Source organism: Martes martes, assembly GCF_963455335.1.
Source record: "Martes martes genome assembly, chromosome: X".
Taxonomy (NCBI): Eukaryota; Metazoa; Chordata; class Mammalia; order Carnivora; family Mustelidae; genus Martes; species Martes martes.
In genome coordinates, this window is record NC_137897.1 from 56,538,124 (window position 1) to 56,560,451 (window position 22,328).

At 49.1% G+C, this 22,328-nt stretch overlaps 1 protein-coding gene across 6 annotated transcripts in view; it reads left to right on the top strand.

The window, feature by feature from the left end:
- NHSL2 (NHS like 2) overlaps positions 1-22,328 on the top strand; it is a gene marked incomplete at both ends in the record, with an annotated part of 248,043 nt that overhangs the window by 176,575 nt on the left and 49,140 nt on the right. For 2 of the 6 annotated variants that reach the window (XM_080795072.1, XM_080795074.1), the window contains one exon: positions 5,847-5,889. The exons of the other annotated variants lie outside the window; for them this stretch is intronic. In XM_080795072.1, coding sequence (XP_080651198.1) covers positions 5,847-5,889 — 43 coding nt within the window. Of the gene's footprint in view, positions 1-5,846; positions 5,890-22,328 lie in introns of those variants that run through there. 6 annotated transcript variants of the gene reach the window in all.

Here is a 22,328-nt window from a genome sequence, read left to right on the forward strand (position 1 = left end):
ACTGGAAGGGAATGGTGGAAAAAGCAAACCTCGATTTATTGCGAGTGGCAGGCTGGTTGGCGAATTATTCTTTCCCTCAGATTTCCATTAGTGTTGTTATAATGTCATTTGTGCAAAGCCAAATAGAAACCACTAACATATTCAACAATTGCACTGGCAAATCATCCTGTCAGGTTGAGAAACCAAATCGTGTCGTTTCTCTGAGCCAGCATACGCTCAAAAGGCATCAGGGCAAGAGTAAAGGCCTCTTCTTACAGAAAGAAGCAGCCGCGGGAAATGGGGGAAACATGTGGATTGAGTGTGGGCAGCCCTGGGTTTGAATCCCAGCTCTGAGCCTTACTTTGAGTTCTGGGGGAAGTGACTGCAGCCCTCGTACCCTTGTCTTCTTCAATTGGAATGTAAGGATGCTAATTATATAGCCACTGTGACCCCCTTACAGGGCTGTGGTGCAGAATAAATGATGTAGGGTGTTTCCCAGGGCTTTGTGAGTTGGGAGATGCTGCGCTGTGTAAAGCCTTATCCTGGTATATATGCAAATAACTTGAGACAAAAGCATTAAGCACTGTTCGCCACTGTCCCACCTCAGCTGACAGCAAAGCGAGACTGGCCTGTGCGGCTCGGTCTTGTCTTCTCTGGGCGCTGGGTGCCACTGAGATTTGATACTGCGAGTCAGGCTGTCCAGTTTTAGCCAGGGTTAGGGAACACTTGGGAAAATGTCATGGGCTTTGCTCGTCCTCTGAAGTGCTTAAACAGAGTGGGGAGCCGATGAGAGTAATTGATAGAGAACATGGCAAAGACTTCTTCAGCTGCTCGGACTCTCGGACACACGTGGCCACTTATTAGCCGGTCTGCCTTTCAAGCAAGTGACCGAGGGTCTCGGAGGGCCCATTACCTCCTTGGTCTGGTGGAATTAGTCCTGCCTGCCTAGGCACGGTCGTGAGGATGAGATGCAGAGCGGGCGAGGAGTGTGGGTGTGGTGCCTTTCACTGCTTGAAATTGTCAGCATAAAGGGGCTCCTGGGTGGCTCTGTTGGCCAAGCGTCCAACTCTTGGTTTCGGCTCAGGTCATGGTCTCCTGGGTCATGAGATCGAGCCCCATGTTGTGCTCCATGCTCAGCGGAGAGTCTGTGTGAGATTCTCTCTCTCCCTCTGCCTCTCCTCTCCTCTTCTCTTCTCTCCTCTCCTCTTCTCTCTCTCTCTCTCTCTCATGAATCAATCAATCAATCAATCAATCTTTAAAAAAAAACCTGTCAGAGTAGGAAGGATCTTTAGGAATCACTTCACCTAGGGCTCCTCAACGAGTGCTGAGAGGGGTGTGGAGGGAGGCTTGGGGGAGCATGGTGTATATATATTATTTTTGCCTGTCAGCGTTGAAAAATCGTCTGTGGGAAAAAGAGACTTTTTGTCTAGCATGGTGGGGCCTGGGTGTTTTAATAGAGGTGAGGTAGGAGTTTGGAAACCACTTGCCTCCCACAAAATTTTCATTTTATAGACCCACAGAAATAAGGTGATATGCCCAAGGTCACCCAGCTACAGAGATTAATGCGGGCCCTAGTCCAGCGGCTGCCCCCCCCCCCCCCGCCACACCGCTGTCACTACTGCCCAGGAGCGGTCCCCATGCCCTCTGGGATCTCCCCAAGCTGCCCTGTGCCACTGTGTCCATATGACCATTATCAAGCTGGGAGAAGCCAGACAAGGCTCGGACATTGAGAGGAGGCAAAAAATGATGTTTGAGATAACAAGGGAAGATGGCCCCGGTGGGGGGTCCTGCACACTGACAGGTCAGCTCCACATCACCCCCCCAACCCCCACAGTCCTTCCAAACAATTTGAGCTAATGCAGCCTCCTAAGTGCCATCTGCATCCCTGTGGAGTAAATGGTCTTTGATGAAACCTTCATCTCTCTCAATAGCAGATTTTCTATTTAAAAAGTCAATCTCCTGTCAGATTCTCCAAGAGCACAGATGGAGGGTTGTGGGGTCCTGGGAGCGGGATGAGGCTCTCAATCGCTCCCAGTCATCTGGGTGGAGTGTGTTCTTTGAGCCTGCTTTCCGGCATTGGAGACAGTGGCACAGAGCCACCTCTGTGAATTCCTTTTGTGAACTTTGTAGACGCTGGGGGTCAGGCAGGTGCTGTGTAGGCCCCTCGGGCTTGCCTCAGAGAAGACGTGCCCCTCCCTCGTGTTCCATGAGGGATTAAAGGCACATCCCAGCTCCAGCATATGGCTCCTTCGAGATATTCGGGCCTGCCCAGCAGCCTGGGGCCTTGCTCCTGCTTCAGGGACCTGACTTCTGGGATTTCTGGCTTCTGTGACTTAGCTCCTCACACTTCTGCCCTGGCTTTTGTCGCCGATCACCGATGCGGAATTCTACCCTCCCCCTTGCCATACTCTTGAGTGCCTCTGCCCCCGCACCATGATTATCTTCCTGGACATCTGCCCCAGCCTTTGGTTCTGTCACCAGCTCCCTCTTGTTGTCTGGGTGCTGTGGGGCCTGGCTTGGGGGATGGGAGCGAGCTGTCTGCTTGGAGTAAAAAGCAAAATTGAAAAGGGAGAGATCTCTTTGGGTGGCCACAGAGCCCAAGATCACAGCACTCATTCTTAGAATGAAGGCAGCCCCCGTTGCTACCATTGCCGGGCCTCCAACCACCCCCCACCCCCGACATGAGATCTGTGTGATGGGAACTGACACATGCCAACTATCTCCCCCCACCCGGGGGGGCAATTGTTTGCCTTGACTCCAGCTGAAAGAGTTCAAAAACAAGAGTTGAGGGAACAAAAGACAGATATTGGCCAAGGCTCTAATTTGTAGACTCTTCCCATCCTGAACAAACAACACGGTCCTGATCCCACATGATGGCAGCCCCTGCCACCGCCCCACCAGCCAGCTCCAGCCCAGAGCAGGCCAGAGGAGAAGGGGCTGCTGAGGTTGACGACACATTCAGACCTGTGCGAGGTGACCCAGGGATGATAGCCAATGGGAAACCAAGCTGAGGATAAGACCAACGACATTTCTTGGGAGCCTGGGTGGCTCAGTGGGTTAAGCATCTGCCTTCCACTCAGGTCATGATCTCAGGGTCCTGGGATCGAGTCCTGTTTTGAGCTCCTTGCTCAGTGGGGAGCCTGCTATTCCCTGTCCCTCTGCCTGTCATTCTCCCTGCTTGTGCTCTCTCTCTGTGTGTCAAATAAATAAGTAAAATCTTTTAAATAAATAAAGTAAAATAAAATAAAATACCAGCAACGTTCCTGAAGGGGTGCCCCCTGAGCCTTAGGTGGAGGTCTAGCATGTTCAGGAAGGTGCTAGGAGGCACAGGCCAGCTCCAACATAGCTTTTTCCAAATTAGGCAACACCCTGAGTGCTTTGCCAATATTCAGTCATCTGACCCACGTGGCAACCTTACGGCATAGGTACTCTCATTATCTCCTAAAGGGGTTATATAGGTTGGAAACCACAGATTACATAACAAATATACTGATTAGAAATTGAGGCTCTGAGGCGGTTGGCGATTTGCCCAAGGCACTCAGGTGAGACTGAGACTGGAGCCCTTCCAAGTCTGTCTTCCTAGCCGCTGTGCGAAGCTGCCCACATCAGGGAGCTAAGACAGTCAGGCCCCCTTTGCCCTCTACCCACTAGCTGGGCTAAGACTGCACTTCAGTGTCTACGACAAATTAGCGGCTATGGTTCTCAACCTGGAGAGACTTGCAAATACTATCAGTGCCCGGGCTCCACGCCTGAGAAAGTCTGGTTCGGTCAGCCTGAGATGAAGTCCAGCCTGTGGTGAATGCGGAGGGCAGGGTGAGCAAGAGTTTGGGGGAAGCTCCCCAACTTAGAAACACACAGCATCTCTCCCATCCTGACAAACAGCTACCTCCCAGCTCGGCCACGCCCTCCAGTTGTGGCCCTATCTCCTTCCTCTCTAACTACAACCAGACTTCCTGAGAGGTGTCTGCACTCCCCTCCCATTTCCCTCCTTAACCTGCTGTGGGCTGGCGTCCAGGAAGCCAGCCTTGCCAAGGTTACCCTTTTGGTGTTGACACAGTGAACATTCCCCGCTTGGGCCTCAGCCTACTGAAATCCTTGAATACAGACGATGACATCAACTGTCCCTGCTTCTAGAAACTAACCCTCTCCTGACTCCGGGAACACAATGCATTCTCCTTGTCTGGGAGTTTCACCCATCATTTTAGATGGCTTTTTGTAACAAGCCATACAAATATGTTCTGAGGATGGGTCTCAGACCTGCCCTGCCCTTGAGGAGCTGAGAGTCTTAGTAGCGGAGGTGCTCAGCGCCCTTGGGGCAACAAGGTGGTTCCTCCAAGGAGAAGCCCTGACTCCTTCCCTCGAGCTGCTTCTCCCATCTCTCTGCATCTCTGACGAAAATAAGAAGGAGAACCGAGCTTCGGCTAGGTCTCTTTTCACCCTCTGAGCAAGAACCCAGGATGGCTCCCTTCCGATTAGAAGACAGCTGGTTACTGGGACAAGGTGTGGTTTGTCTGCCTCTGTTCGTTTTGCCAGTTTGGTCATGGAGTCCCTTTGTAATGAGCTTCCGGCACAGGTGACTTATTTCCCGGGTCCTCGTCCGTCTAAACACACAGAAACAACTTTGAACAGATATATTTTAAGGTTTTGGGGGGGGTTCTGTTTTGTTTTTTGAGGAAGAGAAAGAGTGAACATAGCGGGCGAAGGGCAAAGGGAGAAGGGAGACACAGAGCCCCAAGTGGGCTCTCAGGACCCTGAGATCATGACCCGAGCCGAAATCAAGAGTTGGACCCTCAACTGACTAAGCCACCCAGGTGCCCCTGAACAAGACAGGTTTTAAATATTTTAAGGCCAGCGACTCTCTCATGCCTCATGCCCTGGGAGATAGGCTTTGCTAGAATCTGCAATAGGCTGGAAGGGTGGAGGTGGGGGAAGCGGTGAAGAAGGCCAGCGGGATTCTCCACCTGATGCCATGGAGACCAAGCCTGGACACGAATCTCATGATTCTCTGCTGTTGGACGTTGCAAGAGCCTCTTTCCCTCTCTGAGCTTTGGCTTCCTCCCTTGTTCTTGGGACGCGCGCCGTGATTAACTCCTGTGCCTCTAGTGAGGATGCTGGGAAATGACCTCTCTGTGCCGTGGGCGTGATCCTCGGCCAGAGGAGACTACTCACTAAGGGCTGGGGAAACCGAACTGAATGGCATTCAGCCGTGGTGCAAGGCTCACTCTGGCCAAGAGAGAAAGTGTGTGTGTGCAAGAGAAACTTGCAAAAAACAAGGCCTATCTCTGTGCACGTCTCTCCTCTGGGAAGGAAGGGGCCCACACAGTGACAATAGACCACGGGCGCTGACTCAGACAGCCAGTTCCTGCTCACTTCCCCTCACTGCAGGACAGTGGCTGGGCCAAACGGGAGGTCAGCCCTCTGTGGGGCTCCGACTCGGGCCTCTGGCTGAGAACCTTGCCTAGAGAAAGACAAGACCAGCTCGCAGACAGCACCCATCACTGGTCTGCCGTGACGGGACCCACTGGACCAGTGTGGCCGTGGGCAGACGGTGGGGGCGGAAGGAAGCGGGAAAGTAGAGAGAGGAACCTCACTTGTCGAATCCAGCCTTGCTCTCCCCGGGCTGTGCAGCCCAGGGACCACTTCACAGGCAGCAGAGCATGTGGCCGCTGGGGCCAAACTGACCCAGCCGGGGTGCAGGGAAACGGGGTTCGGGAAGAGTCCCTGGGTACCACACTGAGGAGCCTGGGGACGGGGCTTGGAACAGCGTGGAGCTCCTCGGCCCCCTGCCCACAGTGCGGGCCCACACACACTTCTCCCTCGCATGACGATTTGCTGGATGTGGCGTCTTGGTCATCCACACTGCTAGGATGGAGAGAGCCGAGTCTGTCACCCTCTTCTGGAGCAGGGGAGGTGAGTCCTTGGGGGAGGAGGGTTGCATGTTCGGCAGAGGGGAAAGGGGAAGGAATGGGGGCCGTGGAGGAGGAGGGGCTTCCTGCACTGGGAGCTATCCTGAGGCAGCCTGCGCCATCTTGGGGTAAAGTGGGTTCCCTTAGGACTAGAGGTATGCCAGGAGGGGCTGCGTGACCCCTTGGCCGAGGTGGTGTAAAAGGAATTCAAATTTGGGTGGCCCTGGAGGAGGAGAGGGTGGATGTGATCACATCCCAACCCTGACCATCTGGGATTCTAAAGGGATATAAGAGCGACCGAGGAGTCTTTAGGGTGTGTGTGAGAAATCCCATATCACTTAATTTTCTACAAATCGATTTCCTGTACTTTCTGCTCATTTGGGCGGGGAGCGGGGAGGTGTGTGGAATGCCATCTTGGTCAGTCTTGGGACTTGACCCACCTCCTGGGCTCCTGCTGAAATGCGGATTTGTGTGTGTGTGTGTGTGTGTGTGTGTGTGTGTGTGTACGAGTGCAATACTAAAGCATGGGGGGGCAGGGAGGGGCTGGAAAGGGATGCCTAGCACTAGCCATCCGTTCACCCAGGTTACTAGCCAGGGACCCAGTGCTTCCTAATCCCAGTACTAGCCAAATCTCCTGGCAGTAGAGTAGACTAGAGTTCAGAGTCCCGAGGCACACCAGCCTCCCCTCTCTGGCTTGGGTGAAGAGTATAAGCCCGGTTAGGGGAGGTGACGCTGCAGTTGCCTGCCCTTGGCCATGGCCTGGGGGCTCCGGTCACAGCTGCAGAGGTAGGCTATGGATAAGGAGGTACTTTCTAGCAGCTTCTCCATGCACTGTCTTGGAAAGGAGTGAGGGGTCTAGGTGTCTTTGGACAGGCTGCGTTTCCCGCAGTCACCAGGCAGGCCCTAGGGAAGACAAGGGCAAGCGAGAGCTGGCTTTCCTCTTCTGGGGAAGAGGAGGGGGAAAGAGCCCCCCCATACCCCCCACGGCCCTGAGATGCAGGCCTGGCCCCACCCTGCAGTGTGCTCCCTCCTCCCACCTCCACAGCTACCTCCCTGGCATCCCATCTCTCTCCCTCCTGCTGGGGTCCCTGCTTCCCCTCTCGCCCCTCTCCAGCCATTGTCCACCCTCTGTGGCCAGAGTGCAACTTTATAAAACGGACCTGGCCACTTCAGGTTCTCCCATGGCTGCCCACTATCCACTGGTGAAAGTGCACATTTCTCTCTCTTCTCTTTTGCTTCCTTGCTACTCTAAAAACAGAGCAGAGATAACATCATTTCTCGCTAACGCAGCTCTGGCATTTCATAAATCTCTGTCCCAGACAACCGGAAAGGGCTATATTTAACCTTCTGTCTTGTAGCTTTTAATGGAGGGACTTGCTTCAGACGCTGCCTTCTAATGCCACAGGAGACCAGAACCTTTTCTTTGTTCTCTGCAGGCCAGAACCGGCCTCTGCCTACAGCTGGGTAATGCGGGCTGCTTGGCCCATCGGCCACCTCAGAACACCTGCCCTCCTCTCTCTCTTTCTCTCTCCAGGTGAAGGAGGTCCCTGTCCTACCCCCTGGAGTGTGCCCCCTCACCTTCCTTATCTGCAAATACTTGAAAGACTCCTTAGGAACCCCATAGCTGGAGAAGTGGGACGGCAAGTGAACACAAGAATAGGACGGAGGACAGGTCCTGGAGGTGTGGGCCAGGCCTGGGGAGAGAGCCAGGAGAGAAGAAGAGGTACTGTCAGGGGTCTTAGTTGTGACCGTAGAGGGGGAGAGGAAGTCCTGCTAAGTAATGTGCCAGGTCCTATACACAAAGCTTTGCGCGTCTTGCCTCCTGTGACCCTTGCCACAAACCTAGAGAGGCAGGTGCTCTCATTACCCGCATCGTACTCCACGGAGGACACTGGTGCCCGGAGCAGTTCGGCGGCTTACCCAAAGTCACACACGGCTTGAAACCGACAGAACTCTCCGCTCTGCCCTGAGCTGTGGAGTCCAGCCCAGTAGACGAGGTGTTCTAATGGCCCTCAGGGGTTACTCCCCACCGCTTCCCTAGTCTGCTCTCCTCCGCCTTGCGGACAGCAGCTCCTGGGGCCAGTCACCTTAAACAAGGAGCCACAGCGTTCTTCTCGCTCCCTCTGTCCCCTGGACACCCAGGGTCCTGCTGCTGCCGCAGCCCCACCCTTGCCGCTCACTCTCCCACAATGTGGGGAAGGGGGAAGCCTTCACTGGGGCCGACAAAAGGGCAGCTCCATCGAAGGGATGGCCCCAGAGCCAACGAGTGGTAATAGAGTGGTAATGACAGTCCCAATTTGTAGGGCACTTTATTGTTTGCCAACCGCTTTCCTAGTCAGCAGAGTCGTAGGGAAGGGAACTCCAAGGTGTTCTTACTGGTACACAGTACAGCTTTAAAGGACACTGAATTACAAGGGGAGAAAATTATTCACGGCCCTTCTCTTTCTAGCTTTCTGATTACATCAAAGAGAAGGTCTCAGTGTGGTGCTATTCTTCCATCTTTATAATGCGTGCTAATCTTCTTTAGGAACCTAGCTAGAGCAGGCCTCAGGCTCAAAACCACTGACAGGCAGTGATATCTACATAGGACTTAATTACTCCAGTTGGTTTCCACTATATCTACTTTTACAGTGACTTTCTCTTTGGGGCAAGTGAAACTCCTGTGTTGGTGTTTGGCTGCCAGAGACAATTTCCTCTGGTAGAAATTTACTTAGGCAAAAGACGTTGCTGTCGATAAAAAGATGAAATGAATGGTGAACAGAACTGGTGGTGCCCAGACAGGGCAGAGCTTGTCCAAGTGGTACCTGCGTGGTGGAAGCTTGGGTGCCACTGGAACGTGCCAGTCAATCAGCACCAAGTTCCTCAGCTTGGCCTCGAAGGCCCTGCACGGTCTGCCCCTACTAGTGTCCCAGACGTCGTTGTCCCTTACTCCCTGACCCTCCCCCCAAGCCTGCCGGCCTTTGAGCGCCCTGTGCCCTCTGCAGTCTCTCTCCCGCATCCCTTGACCGCCCATCAAACACAAACTCATTCTTCAAGACTCTGTAAATGGTACCTCCTCTAGGAAGCTGTCCTTTAAGCCAAGCACTAGGTTCATTTCTTTCTCTAGTAGAGTGTCTCTCCATGGCTAGAATTATTTGTTTATAGGTCAATCTCTTCTACCCTACTGGTTCCAAATGCATTTTATAAGAAAAATTTAGGCAGGGTGGGAAGAGTGGGGTGGAAGAGGGAATACAGATCTGACTCAAAGTGAGGCCTGTGCACAGTGATTAGGCCCTAGGGACAGTCACATCTCCTGGGATCACTTGGAATTGAGGCTTTCCAGATGCCAAACCAGAGCCTACACAGGCCGGAAAGCCTGTCTGGAGACTGCTCCTGGGGGGCTGCTGCAGGTCCCATGTATTGGGGTGCCTTTGGTATTAACACCTAGGATTTAGGGGCACCTGGGTGGCTCAGTCAGTTAAGGGTCTGCTTTCGGTTCAGGTCATGATCCTGGGGTCCTGGGATTGAGCCCCTTGTCAGGCTCCCTACTCAGCGGGAAGGTCTGCTTCTCCTTCTCCCTCTGCCCCTCCCCCCACTCATCCCCCCCTCTCTTTCTTTCTATCAAATAAATAAATAAATAAATAAAATCCTTAAAAAAAAAAAAACCCACCCACCTAGTATCTAAACGAAGGAGGCAGTACTGGCTCAAGGGAAAAGTCAGGCTGTGACACTGTCCTGATGACAGCCTCAGCTGACCCCACAAGAAGCTCTGGAACTGGATTGGTCCTTCAGAGTTGTTCTGAGTCAGGGTGAGGAGACCCGGCATTGGATGCAGTCCGCCTCCGGGAAGGACCATGGCCTTGGGCAAGGCAGCACTCCTCCAAGGAGGCAGCTGGGCAGGGCCCAAAGAGGAGTGTCAACCAGCAGCCCTTGGTCCTGGGGGGACCTGGAGGGCCATTATCGTGTCTACCGCAGGAGCCTTGTCAGCGCCCCTACTCTGAGTTTCAGTGTTGGCAAGGCGGGGAGAAGAGATCAGTGGTTTGGAAGGCAAAGTGTGGTGGCCAAGAGTTGGTGACTGGAAGAGCCTGCTAAACATTTGTTAGCAAGAATAAATGGCTGAAGGGCGCCTGGGTGGTGCAGACGGTGAAGCTTTCAGTTCAGGTCATGATCACAGGGTCACGAGATCGAGCCCTGTGTCGGGCTCCTTGCTCGGTACAGAGTCCGCTTCAGATTCTCCCTCTCCCTCTGACCTTCCCACTTGTGCTCCCTCTTTCCCTCTCTCTCTCTCTCTTTCTCTCTCTCTCTCAAATAAGTAAATATTTTTTTTAAAAAAGGAATAAATGGCTAAGTATGATGTTCTAAGCACTGTGCTTAGAGGCAGAGAGCCAGGGACAAACAAGTCACAGGGAACTTTTGGTATAACTGGGATAACAGATATGTTATCCCAGAGATAACAGAGATAACAGAAGAGTCTCTGGAAGAGACTCTTCCAGAACATTGTGGTAAGTGCTGTAATGTCGACTACAGACCATGCATCCCCAGCACTTTGTTCTTGCTTCTCTTGGAGACTCTGTCATAGGACCCTTCCAACAACCCTCTAGGGCGTGATTTATTGTCCTCGCTCTACACATGTGACAACTGAGATCCAGCGATTTACTTTAGATGTTATTGCTGATCAGATTCCCCCGAGCTGGGCCGGCCCCTGAACGGTCAAGCTTCACAGCCCATTCCCTCTCTCCCCTACACTGCGCAGCCCCTCTCAAAGCCTCGTGCAGTCCTTTGCACTTGGCAAAGTGCTTATTACATGTATTTCGCCTTGTCACAGCCCTATGAGGGAGCAACATTAAGATGTCAGAAAAAAGTAGGCTTTTACCTTTATTTTCTTAACCTGCCTGCTATGCTTTCAGAAAGAGATATATTCTGATTGTATTTAAAACAGTGACATTCTTTTCTATTCTGGCTTTCTTTTTTTTTTTCCCTACACATTCCTAACCACCTGTGAAATTCTGCCATTACACTCATCTGTTCTTCCATATCTTGTCTCAAACGTGAGAAAATTATGATCAAGACCCAGTTAGTGGGGCGCCTGGGTGGCTCAGTGGGTTAAAGCCTCTGCCTTCGGCTCAGGTCATGATCTCAGGGTCCTGGGATGAAGCCCCACATCGGGCTCTCTGCTCAGCAGGGAGCCTGCTTCCCCCCCCCCCCCCCCCCGCCTGCCTCTCTGCCTACTTGTTATCTCTCTCTCTGTCAAATAAATAATAAAAATAATAAAATCTTTAAAAAAAAAAAAGACCCAGTTAGTTCCTTTTGAGCCGTGAAGGGGGGGAATGGTTTTGTTTGTTTGTTCGTTTGTTTGTTTGTTTTTAATTTCAGCCTCATTCAAAAAGGCAAAACTTTTTTGATTTGAAACATTAAAAATATGAAACCAAGAATATCTCTGATTTTATGTGTGATTAATACTCTAGGAGAGGTTTTGACTTGTTTGTTTGTTTGGTGGGAGGGATTGTGTAGGCTGAATAATGGGGCGTTTAGAGGCAACTAAAAATTACCCTTGAGGAGCTGGGTCTTGAGAAGGGCAGCCTGCTCCTTGTTTCCTCTCCACCCTGAGGCCGCACCCTCTCCCCACCTTTGTGTCCACCCTCCTCCTCAAACTCTAGGCCCAGTCTCTTTCTTCTCTTCTTTCCCCACCCCACAGATTTCCTGTTAACTGTCACTGGTGGCCGCATTTGAGCCTATACCAAAAGAATTCTAGCATCTCTCCCAGTGAGTTCCACTGTGGTCTGTCTGGCTCCAGAGTTCTCCTAAAGCAAGGCTTTTCTCTAGAGTTTCCCCAGCAGAAGCTATCACACTGTAGAAACCCAACAATGGCTCTATGTTCCAGAGGAGAAAAGTCTCCATATGTTCCCAGAGAGAATAAAGATGTCCATGCCCAGTGTGCCTTTGTTTGCCATCACTATCACAGGACTATAATTAAAATGTCCTCTCTCTTTACAACTACCAAAATACCGTGCTGCTCTCATGGATTAAACAAGGGAGCCCTCATTTCTACCCATTTCCTTGACTTCCTCGTAGAGAGCTTACAATAAGCGATGGCAGCCAAAGTGGGGTTCAGGGGTCAACTTTATGCTTTAAAGATTAGCAAGATAAATAAATCACCCTTATGAGTGTATAATTTTCAAAGAGTTAAAAACATGGCCCTCATTGAACTATATAATGATCACATATCAAAGACTGATTTAACTCATTGATGAGGGAACCAGCATTGTGATAATGCTGATTTTTAAAAAAGATAACGAGACTCTGACAGTTCCTCAAGAAATTAAACATAGAGGGGCACCTGGGTGGCTCAGTCCATTAAGCGTCTGCCTTTGGCTCAGATCATGATCCTGGGGTGCTAGGGTTGAGCCCCACATTGGGCTCCCTGCTCAAAGGGAGTCTTCTTTTCCCTCTCCTTCCATCCCTCCCCCTTCTCATTCTCTCTCTCTCTCCCTCTCAAATAAATAAATAAATAAAATCTGTAAAAAATTAGGGCACCTGGGTGGCTCAGGCAGTTAAGCATTTGCCTTCAGCTTGGGTCATGATCCTGGGGTCCTGGAATCGAGCCCCACGTCAGGCTGTCTGCTCAGCAGAGGTGTCTGCTTCTCCCTCTCCTTCTGTCTCTCCTCCCTGCTCATGCTCTCTCTCTCTCTCTCAAATAAATAAAATCTTTAAAAAAATAAAAAGAAGTTAAACATAGAATTATCATATGACCCAGCAATTCCACTTCTAGGTATAGACCCAAAAGAATTGAAAACAGGCCTTGAACAGATACTCGGATATGAATGTTCACAGCAACATTATTCACCGTATTCCAAAAGCTGAAACAACCCAAACGTCCTTTTGAGATGAATGAATAAACAAAATATGGTATATCCTGATAATAGAACAGTATTTGACCATAAAAAGGAGTGAAGTTGTAATCCATGTGACAATACGGTTGAGCCTTGAGGACATGCTGCTAAGTGAAAGAAGCCAGACACAGAAGAAGAAATGTATGATTCCGCTTATGCAAAACGTCTAGAACAAGCAAATTCATACGGACAGAGAGTAGACCGGAAGTTACCAAGGACTAGAAAGAGAGAGGAATGGAAAATTAGTGCTTCGTATTTCCGTTTGGGGTGACGACAAATTTTGGAAATGGACAGTGGTAAGGGTCGTTAGACAGTGTGAATATAGTTAATGCCACTGAATACATGTCCAATGATTAAAATGGCAAATTTTATGTTATACCTAGCTTACCACAATAAAAAAAATAGTTAAAAAAAGACATGAGAGACAAAAAGATGTGAGATACTTTAGAAGAATGCTGGAATAAGATCAAAAAGTTGGATACAAGACTTGGTGTGTCTCTAAGATAATAAACCTGTGAACTTTGGTGTTGTCTTTCCTACTGGACAGAAATAACTTTCCTTTCTACCAGAAAAAAAATCCTTCACAACTTGCCAGCCTTCTCCAAGGTGACTTTTTACTTTACAGAGTGGACCGTAGTCAATAGTGAATAGTCAAGCAACCTCATGGACAATACGTTCCTATGTTCTTGAAAGAGTGCTCAGCCCCCTTGACAGCCTTGTTCTCAAGTTTTCTACCATATTTTAACACTTCAGATAATACATGACAAACCACGCTCCCATGTGCACCTCCATGAGAGAACCTTAACTTCACTTGAAATTTGAAGCCTGATGGCATTGCCGTCTTGGTGGCATCTTCTGTGTGGCAGCCAGCAAGGGTAGTCCCGGCCCACACATCAGTCCCCAGTCAGTCCATAATGGCATATTACTGCCAGACCCATCTTTCAAAGCACGACTTTCATTGTGTTCCTACCACACAGAATTGAAATGACTTCTGGTCTAGCCCGTACTTTGCACACTGGCTCATGGAGGCCTCTGGAATCTAGCGGGATAGATATTTGGAAAGGAGCTTTCAAATCCCATTGCGCTCAACCCTAGCCAGGATGGTCTGTCCCAACTCTTTGCTCTGTCTCAGACCTTTGCTCAGGCAGATACTCCACCTTTTCATCCCTGGCCAATCTCTTATCCTTTTTTTTTTTTTTAAGATCTTATTTATTTTTGACAGAAAGAGACAGTGAGAGAGGGAACACAAGCAGGGGGAGTTGGAGAGGGAGGAGCAGGCTTCCTGCTGAGCAGGGAACCCGACGCGGGGCTCTATCCCAGGACCCCGGGATCATGACCTGAGCCGAAGGCAGATGCTTAACGACTGAGCCACCCAGGTGCCCCCATCTTTTATCCTAATGGGTCTACGGCGTTTTCCCAAATTGTATTCATTCATATGCCACTGTCATAAATTTTGCTTGCTATCTGCTCTCTCTTCTCTTCTCTTTTTCTTTTCTTTTCAGTATCTACTCTTGGGGCACCTGGGTGGTTCAGTCAGTTAAGCGTCCAACTCTTGATTTCAGGCCAGGTCATGATCTCAGGATCGTGGGATCCAGCCTCTCCTCAGGCTCTGCGCTCAGTGCAGAGTCTGCTTGTCCCTCTCCCTCTGCTCCTCCCCCCCTCAAATAAATAAGCAAATTGATAAAGAAACAAACAAACAAATAAATAAACAAATCTTTGAAAATTAAAAATAATGTACTCTTTAAAAAAAACTTGGGGGCGCCTTGGTGGCTCAGTCTGTTGAGTGTCTGCCTTTGGCTCAGGTCACAATCCCAGGGTCCTGGGATCAAGTCCCACATCAAGCTCCTTGCTCAGTGGGGAGCCTGCTTCTCCCCCTCCTGCCTGCAGCTCCCCTTGTTTGTACTCGATCTCTCTCTTTCTCTCTCTCTCAAATAAATAAATAACATCTTTTAAAAAAAATTTACTTGCCCAGGGGCACCTGGGTGGCTCAGTGGGTTAAGGCCTCTGCTTTCAGCTCAGGTCATGATCCCAGGGTCCTGGGATCGAGCCCCGAATCAGGCTCTCTGCTCAGCGGGGACCCTGCTTCCTCCTCTCTCTCTCTGCCTGCTTCTCTGCCTACTTGTGATCTCCCTCTGTCAAATAAATAAATAAAATCTTTAAAAAAAATTTACTTGCCCAAAGCTGCAGGTTTGATGTGCTTATTAAAGAAAAAGCTTATTTGTGTACTACCTGAAATCACATTTATTTCCTGCTTCATTGCGTTGTAATTGTTTGGTATGTTTGGCCTCATTTGAAGATTGTAAGTTCCTCGAGGACAGGTACCATGGCTTTGGTGTCCCTCCAGCACACAACACTGATCTAAGCCCTTGGCATGTCCCCACCATGTACCCTTCGGTTGACTCAATGTCCCATCTTCTTTGGTAAGCTTCTCATCAGAACACAGATGGCTTTCCTTTATGTCCCTTCGATGTGCACAGAAACATTGAAAATGTACTCCCAGTCCTCCAGGGACTGATATTCTGGCTGGGGGAACAAAAGCAGGTGTTCGTGTTGAGACAGGCCAACCTAGCTCCCTCTTGGCCACCCTCCACGTATGTGACATTGAATAAGAAGCCACCCTAGCCATCAGTTTCCTCACGAATGAAATGATGACAATAATGATAGCACCTGCCTTGCCTACCTCCTAAGATGGACCAGAGGCTCCAGTGAAGCACTAATCATGTAAGTGAGTTGCACACAAGAAAACGATACCCATAGTTTAGTCAAATGACTCCATGAAAATTAGTTCACAGCACAGGGTGGCCAAATAAAGGTCACAGGGCAGTTTCCCAAGCTCCAAATTAGTCCCTGTGGCACTCACTCACTAATGGGCAGAAGGATTCCAGAAAGCTTGCTTGAGATGGGTTCTGAGGCATGAGTGGAAGTTCAGTAGAGCTGGGAGTTGGAGGGGGGGTGGCGTATCCAGGTATGGAGGATGAGGGAAGCAAACTGAGTAAGGGAAGAAAGATGGAAACCTGCTTGGAGCTGGTGAGGAGGCTAATTGGGCCGCACAAAGAGAACTGGGAAGGGACAGTGGGAGAAACGCAAGGTATGCCCACCTTGTGGAGGCCACCAGTGCCAGGCTCAGGTGTTGGGCCTTCCAGCTGAGAGAAGTCACTGGGTAGCTCTGGAATGAAAGGGCATGTGAGGAAACCACACTGTAGAATGCAAATTCCTGGGCGCCTCGGTGGCTCAGTCAGTTAAGCATCTGACTTTGGTTCAAGTCATGGTCCCAGGGTCCTGGGATCGAGTCCTGCATCGGGCTCCTTGCTCAGTGGGGAGTCTGATTCTCACTCTCCCCCTGCTCCTGCTCCTGCTTTCTCGCTCTCTCTTTTACTCTCAAATGAACTTTTAAAAATCTTGAAAAAAGAAGAATGAGGATTCCTCTAAGATCGGACTTCTTGTCCTCCTCATCATCTATGTACAATTTATAGGGTTTTCTTGTGAAATAAAATTCAGACTCGCTAGACCAAAAAAATCAAAAGTAAACCAACAAGTATTTAGAGTGAAAAATGAAAGTCCACCTTTAACTCACCCCTCCCCTCCGCTGGCCAATTCCAGTCTCTTACAAGGACTATACCTGTTATCAGCATGTTGTGACTCATTCCAGATCTTTTCTTATTAATATACCTACTTGTGTGTGTGTGTGTGTGTGTGTGTGTGTGTGTGTCTGTCTGTGTATATATGTATCCTTTTATACAAATGGGTTTCTATTGTACCTTTCATACAGAGCTTTGATGTTTTATAAATTTAATATGTCAATGGGCATCTTTCTATGACCGGATATCTTTTCTTTCGAAAGGCTGTATACCATTCTTTAGTAAGATTATGCCACCATTTATTTAACCAATCCCCTATGGATGAAGACTTCTGCAATTAATTGTGCTTTTTCTTTCTACCTTTATGTCTTCAAAGTAACATATGCACGTAGCAAGGGAAACTAAACACTATAAAAGAGTACTTAGTGAGAAAAGTAATTCTCCTGCCTATCCCTAACTCTCCACCCAACCTCAATAGCCTCTCTCTCAAAAAGCATCTATGGTTACCAGTTTCCTGTGTGTCCTTTTGGAAATTGTCTATGCATATATGTGTGTGAGAGAGTATGCATGCACGCCTGTGTGTGTATGTGTGTGTGGAGAGAGGGAGGGAGGGAGCAGAGAAAGAGAGAACATTCAATATAAGCACATATTGTGGCTACATGAGTCTTCTTTTATTTTTACATGATTCTTCTTAGCAGCCACGCCGCAATATACCAAACCTATCTTCTGTCGAAAGGGCTTATTGCCCTCACACAGCCATTTCGTGTGCTACTGCCATGTATGTCTTTGTTCATGTATCTTCCTGTGCACTGCATCTCCAGTGTAAATTCCTAGAAGTGGCATTGTTGGGTAAAAAGGATGTGCATTTATTTATTGTTTTAAAGCTTTTATTTATTTATCTGACAGAGAGAGAGATCACAAATAGGCAGAGGCAGGTCGGGGTGGGGGGAGGCTCCCTGCCGAGCAGAGAGCCCAATTCGGGGCTCAATCCCAGGACCCTGAGACCATGACCTGAGCCAAAGGCAGAGGCCCAACCCACTGAGCCACCCAGGCGCCCCAGGAACGTGCATTTGTTTTTGTTGATCCTCCTACTGGCCATGAATGAAAGTTCCTGCTGCTCCGTACCTTCTCTCCCTATCATGGCACATAATAAAACCTTTCATCCACACTGGGAAGAGGGGGAAACCTTGAGCTGGTTGTGCAGGAGTGTGGTCAGGGAAGGCAGTGATTGCATGGTTGTCCTCCATGAGTATGTTGAGACTATCCGAACAGCCCAATGGTAGATGTAACTTCACAAACATTGTTTCCCCAGGAACTTGCTGGGGGTACCCGGGAAGGACTCGTGATCTGCAGCCCCACATAGCACAGGTCCTTGACTGCCAAAGAGGTTCTTTTGTTTCCCGACACCCTCTTCCAGCTTCACCCAGAACCTCTTCTGGATCCCCTTGTGTGCATCCCCAGCCAGGACTGGGAAGCCTGGATGGCATTCTGCTGGAGACCCGGCCTCCAGCAAAATGCATTTTCACGACTGTCCTAATGTTCGCATGCACATACCAAAAGGATGGGGATGCGGACCTCAAGACCCAGGCTCAGAAGCTCAAGGTCAGACCTTCTGACGCACAGTCCTTTCAGGGTCTGGGTTCCCAGGGTCTGTAGATCAGTTGGCCTCTTCCAGGTTGCAAGAACAAGGATATGCTTCAGTGTCCTTGGGTGGCAGGACATGAGTATCAGAAGTCACCCGTAAGTGAAGGAGAGGAAGCCATCTTGGCAGCCATTACCCTTCACGACTGATGCCTCAGGAGCACTGGATGAGCCAAGCACAGTGCTGCCACTTCGACCACTCATCTCTCTGCCATTGCCTCTCCTGCCACTTCCTGTGGTCTTGCACTGCACTCTCCCCATGGCCTCTGCTTTTTGCTATCTCCCTGGACATCTCCTGGCTTCTGGGCCAGCCCACCACATGGGCTCCTCCGTACATAATACGTCACATCGTCTCCCCAAGGAAAGGACTCTCAATGGGCTCAGTTGGTCACTCTGAGGTCTGGAACATCCCTGTCAGTCTGGGCCTTCATTGCAGAACATTCAGAGACCACTGGGCACTCTCGGTCCCAGCTGAAGATGGCTACCATTGACTCAGGCACGGGCTCCCTAGTCCATTCAGTCATGACCAAATGCGCAGTGCCAGGCATAGTGTAGACACTCAACATAATATGTATTGAATGAGTGGATAGGAATCCAGAATCAAGGAATCACTCCTGTCCACTTTGTTCACAGGGGGCCTGTAGGTGAGGCAGGCACACAGACCACTGTAGGAGTCCTTTCTGATCCATTAGGCTAAAGGCCAAATCTGGCAAGTTAATTACCCGGGTTTCTGATATACTTGTCTCCAAATATAGAGGAGTAGTGTAGTATATGGAGAAGAATGCAGGGCGGGGCGCCTGGGTGGCTCAATAGTTAAGCATCTGCCTTCAGCTCAGGTCATTATCCCAGGGACCTGGGATCGAGTCCCAAGTCAGGCTCCCTGCTCAGCGGGGAGTCTGCTTCTCCCTCTCCCTCTGCCCAACCCCCACTAGTGCTCTCTCTCTCAAATAAGTAAATAAAAGCTTCAAAAATAAATAAGTAAATAATAAAAAACTTTTAAAAAAGTTAAACTTTCTGGCTTTATCCACTAAGCTCCCAGTAAATGAAATTATGCTTGCATTTCTAGAGGTACATTTGAATTTCTCATGTCAAATCCTGTCACCTCCAACACTTCCTCTTATTGATGTTCATTACCAAAGGGGAAAAAAAAGCCTTTCCTTTCTTTTCTTTCTGCTCGTCCTTTAGCTTTGAGACAAGGCAAGCCATCTCATCAATTTGGGAACATTCCTTTCAAATACTCACAAATTCGGTCTCGCTCTGTTAGTGCCACACCTGAGTTCTATTTTATTCCCTGGACTATTCCCCTATTTTGATTAGAACTGATTGCTGGGAAAGGCACCTTCTCTACAGACATGGGGCTTGGCCAGGACCCCATGTGGTGGTAGGAAAAATATCTCTAATACACAGGCAGTTACAAGTCACGTCCCGGGGAAGGGCCTCCTTACACTGCTTTCTTCCTGAGGCTAAGGTATTCTCTAGGGAGGGTGTCCCACAGGTGATTCACCTCTCCATTGATGGGTGTTGAGATTTAGTTCTTAAAATTCATTCTTATGGGGCGCCTGGGTGGCTCAGTCAGTTAAGCGTTTGCCTTTGGCTCAGGTCATGATCCCAGGATCCTGGGATCAAGTCCCAAGTCGGGCTCTTTGCTCAGTGAGGAGCCTGCTTTTCCCTCTGCCCCTTCCCCCTGCTCTTACTCTCTCCCTCGCTCTCTCTCAAATAAATAAATAAAATCTTTACAAATAAAATAAAATTCCTTCAACAAATAAGTACCCACTACACTCCAGGCAGGAGGTCAGGCCTGGGGATACAGAGGTGAGCAAAACAGACGAGGTCTCCCATTTCCCCTGACTACATGCAGGTGAACAGTGGCACATAGATCATGAGTATTCATGACAGTCTTGTTGATGAGAGCAGTCAAGTTGAGAAACAACGGGAGAATAGATAAAGGACATTATTGTACATCCAAACAGTGAAAGGAAAATGCCCGACCCAGAGCTACCTGTATCTACATGAGTATTTCTCACAGACCTGAAGGTGAGTGAAGAAAGCAAACCACAGGGCACCTGGGTGGCTCAGTCGGTTAAGCATCTGCCTTGGGCTCATGTCATGATCCCAGGGTCCTGGGATCAAGTCTCTCATCGGGCTCCCCACTCAGTGGGAAGGCTGGTTCTCCCTCTGCCCCTCTCCACCCTCTTGCTCTCTCTTGTGCACACACAAAAATAAAGAAATAATATCGTTAAAAAAAGAAAGCAAACCACAGAAGGATATGTATAGTTCTATAGAACGTATGTGAAATTGAAGAATATGCAAAACAGTACCGTATATTGTATATTGTTTATGAGCATATACAGAGTGCATTTGAAAGCATGCATATGCATCATAGATACCTGATTGAGGAGGAAGGCTACCTCTGTGGGGGAGGGAAACATGACTGAGGTACACAGTGGGCTTCCACTGAACCTGTAATATTTTATTTCTTTAAATAAAAGTTCCGGGGGGCGGCTGGGTGGCTCAGTCGGTTAAGCATCCAACTCTTGGTTTTGGCTCAGGTCATGATCTTGGGGCTGTGAGATTGCACCCCACTTAGGGCTCAAGATTCTCCCTCTCCCTCTGCCCCTCCCTCACCCCTCTGCTCATGATTGCTCTGTTTCCCTCTCTCTCTCTCTAAAAAAGAAAAAATGGAAAGAAAAGAAAAGAAACGTTCTGGGGCAAATATAGGGAAGTGTGTTTGTTCCTAATACTTTTCTGTGTGCTTGAAATAGTTAATCATCTAAAAAAAGAAGAAGAAAAGCAGGGCAGAGGTTCCTGCTGTTCCTTTTTGCAGATGAGGAAACTGAGGCTCAGACAGATTCACCACCCAGCACCTCTTGGAGCCCACCCTTTTGTCCAGGGGCCTCATACAGGTACATCAGAGAGACCTATAACCTCTGTGGGAAGAGATCTTGTACCCCGACTCACTGAGAATCCCCTTCTTTCCCAGACTCCAGTATAAATCCTTGGAACAGATTTATGATTCTTTGCTTCCAGGCCCAAGAGGATGACCACTGAATTTTCTTTCTTGCCACTCTAATGCTGGTGCCTGCCTGGCTGTCTGGGGCTTCTCTGGGTACACTCGAACCAAGTGTGATGAGTGCTCGGGACAAAGGTCAGATTGAATTCTGATTTGGCAATAGCCTTTACTATGAATCCACCATTGCAACATGGGTACGGTGAGAAGCAACAGCATTGCAGAGCACTTTCTGGAACCGCTCTGCCTCTGGCCAGCAGCATTACCCCAATGAAGTGACACAATGGGACCATCAGACCTTATCAGCAGCACTTGGCCTAAAACAGAAACTAGGAAGGGTAGGAAGGGCTGTCCTCCGTGCTTGGCCCTGTTGCCATGGCCCCTGTTGCTATGGTCCCCAAGCACTTTTGCTTATTATTTCTTTCAATCATTTGTGGCATCCATTAGCAAGCAAGATCTAGAGACTCTTTGAGGCAGACCAGGAAGAGAGTGGTTAACAGCAAAGATAAGAGAGAGTAGGGCAGTAATTTAAAAAAGTGTGGGTGGAAAGAATTTGGTGCATAGAAATAGGAGGCCCAGAAAACAGGTTTTTGTTTTGGTTTGTTTTGGTTTGTTTTTTAAGGAATCTTCTTGAGATGTCATAGACTGAGGTGGCTGAGTCAGAATCAGCTCAGAAGTACCCATTTTGGAGCAGCCATATGTTACAAGAACAGCAACTCTGTGCCCTGGAGAGAAGGTTTGTTCCATTTGCATTGAGAACGATGGGTAAAAGAAAATTTGCTCTTTTCCCACACTACTCGTCCCCAACCCACATCAACAGGGCTTTCATTTCTCCATCCTAGCAGGCCAAGCTATTATCTGCTTGACAATCGGGTGAGACCTCTTGTCTTTTTCTCCTCTCTCAATTAAACTCTAAGGACTGAGGTTCCCATCTGTCTTGGAGCAAACAAATCTTTTGTTCTGTTTCCCAGAAGCTAGAGCCCTTTCTTCCCCCCCTTTCTCCCACCTCTATAGTTCTCTTTCTCAAAACGCTTGACCCTCTTAGTGATTTTTAACTGCAGATGGCAAATTAAATGGGTTTCCCAAACCTACATCTAGCCGTCTCTCCAAAGCCTGCTGCTTTCACCCTGCCTCCACCCATCCCTGAACTAGGAAAGAAAAAAAAGAAAAGAAAAGAAAAGAAAAAAACCACATGCATGTTTTCTTAAGTTCTTATTTTTCTCTTTGTCAGCTGTCTTACCTTAACAGGAAGGTAGCCAAGTTGCTGGGGAGAAATAGCAGTGCGCAGTCCCACTGGGGCTTCTCTCCCCACGGTGGATAATGACGTCTGTCCCGGAGCATCGTGCAT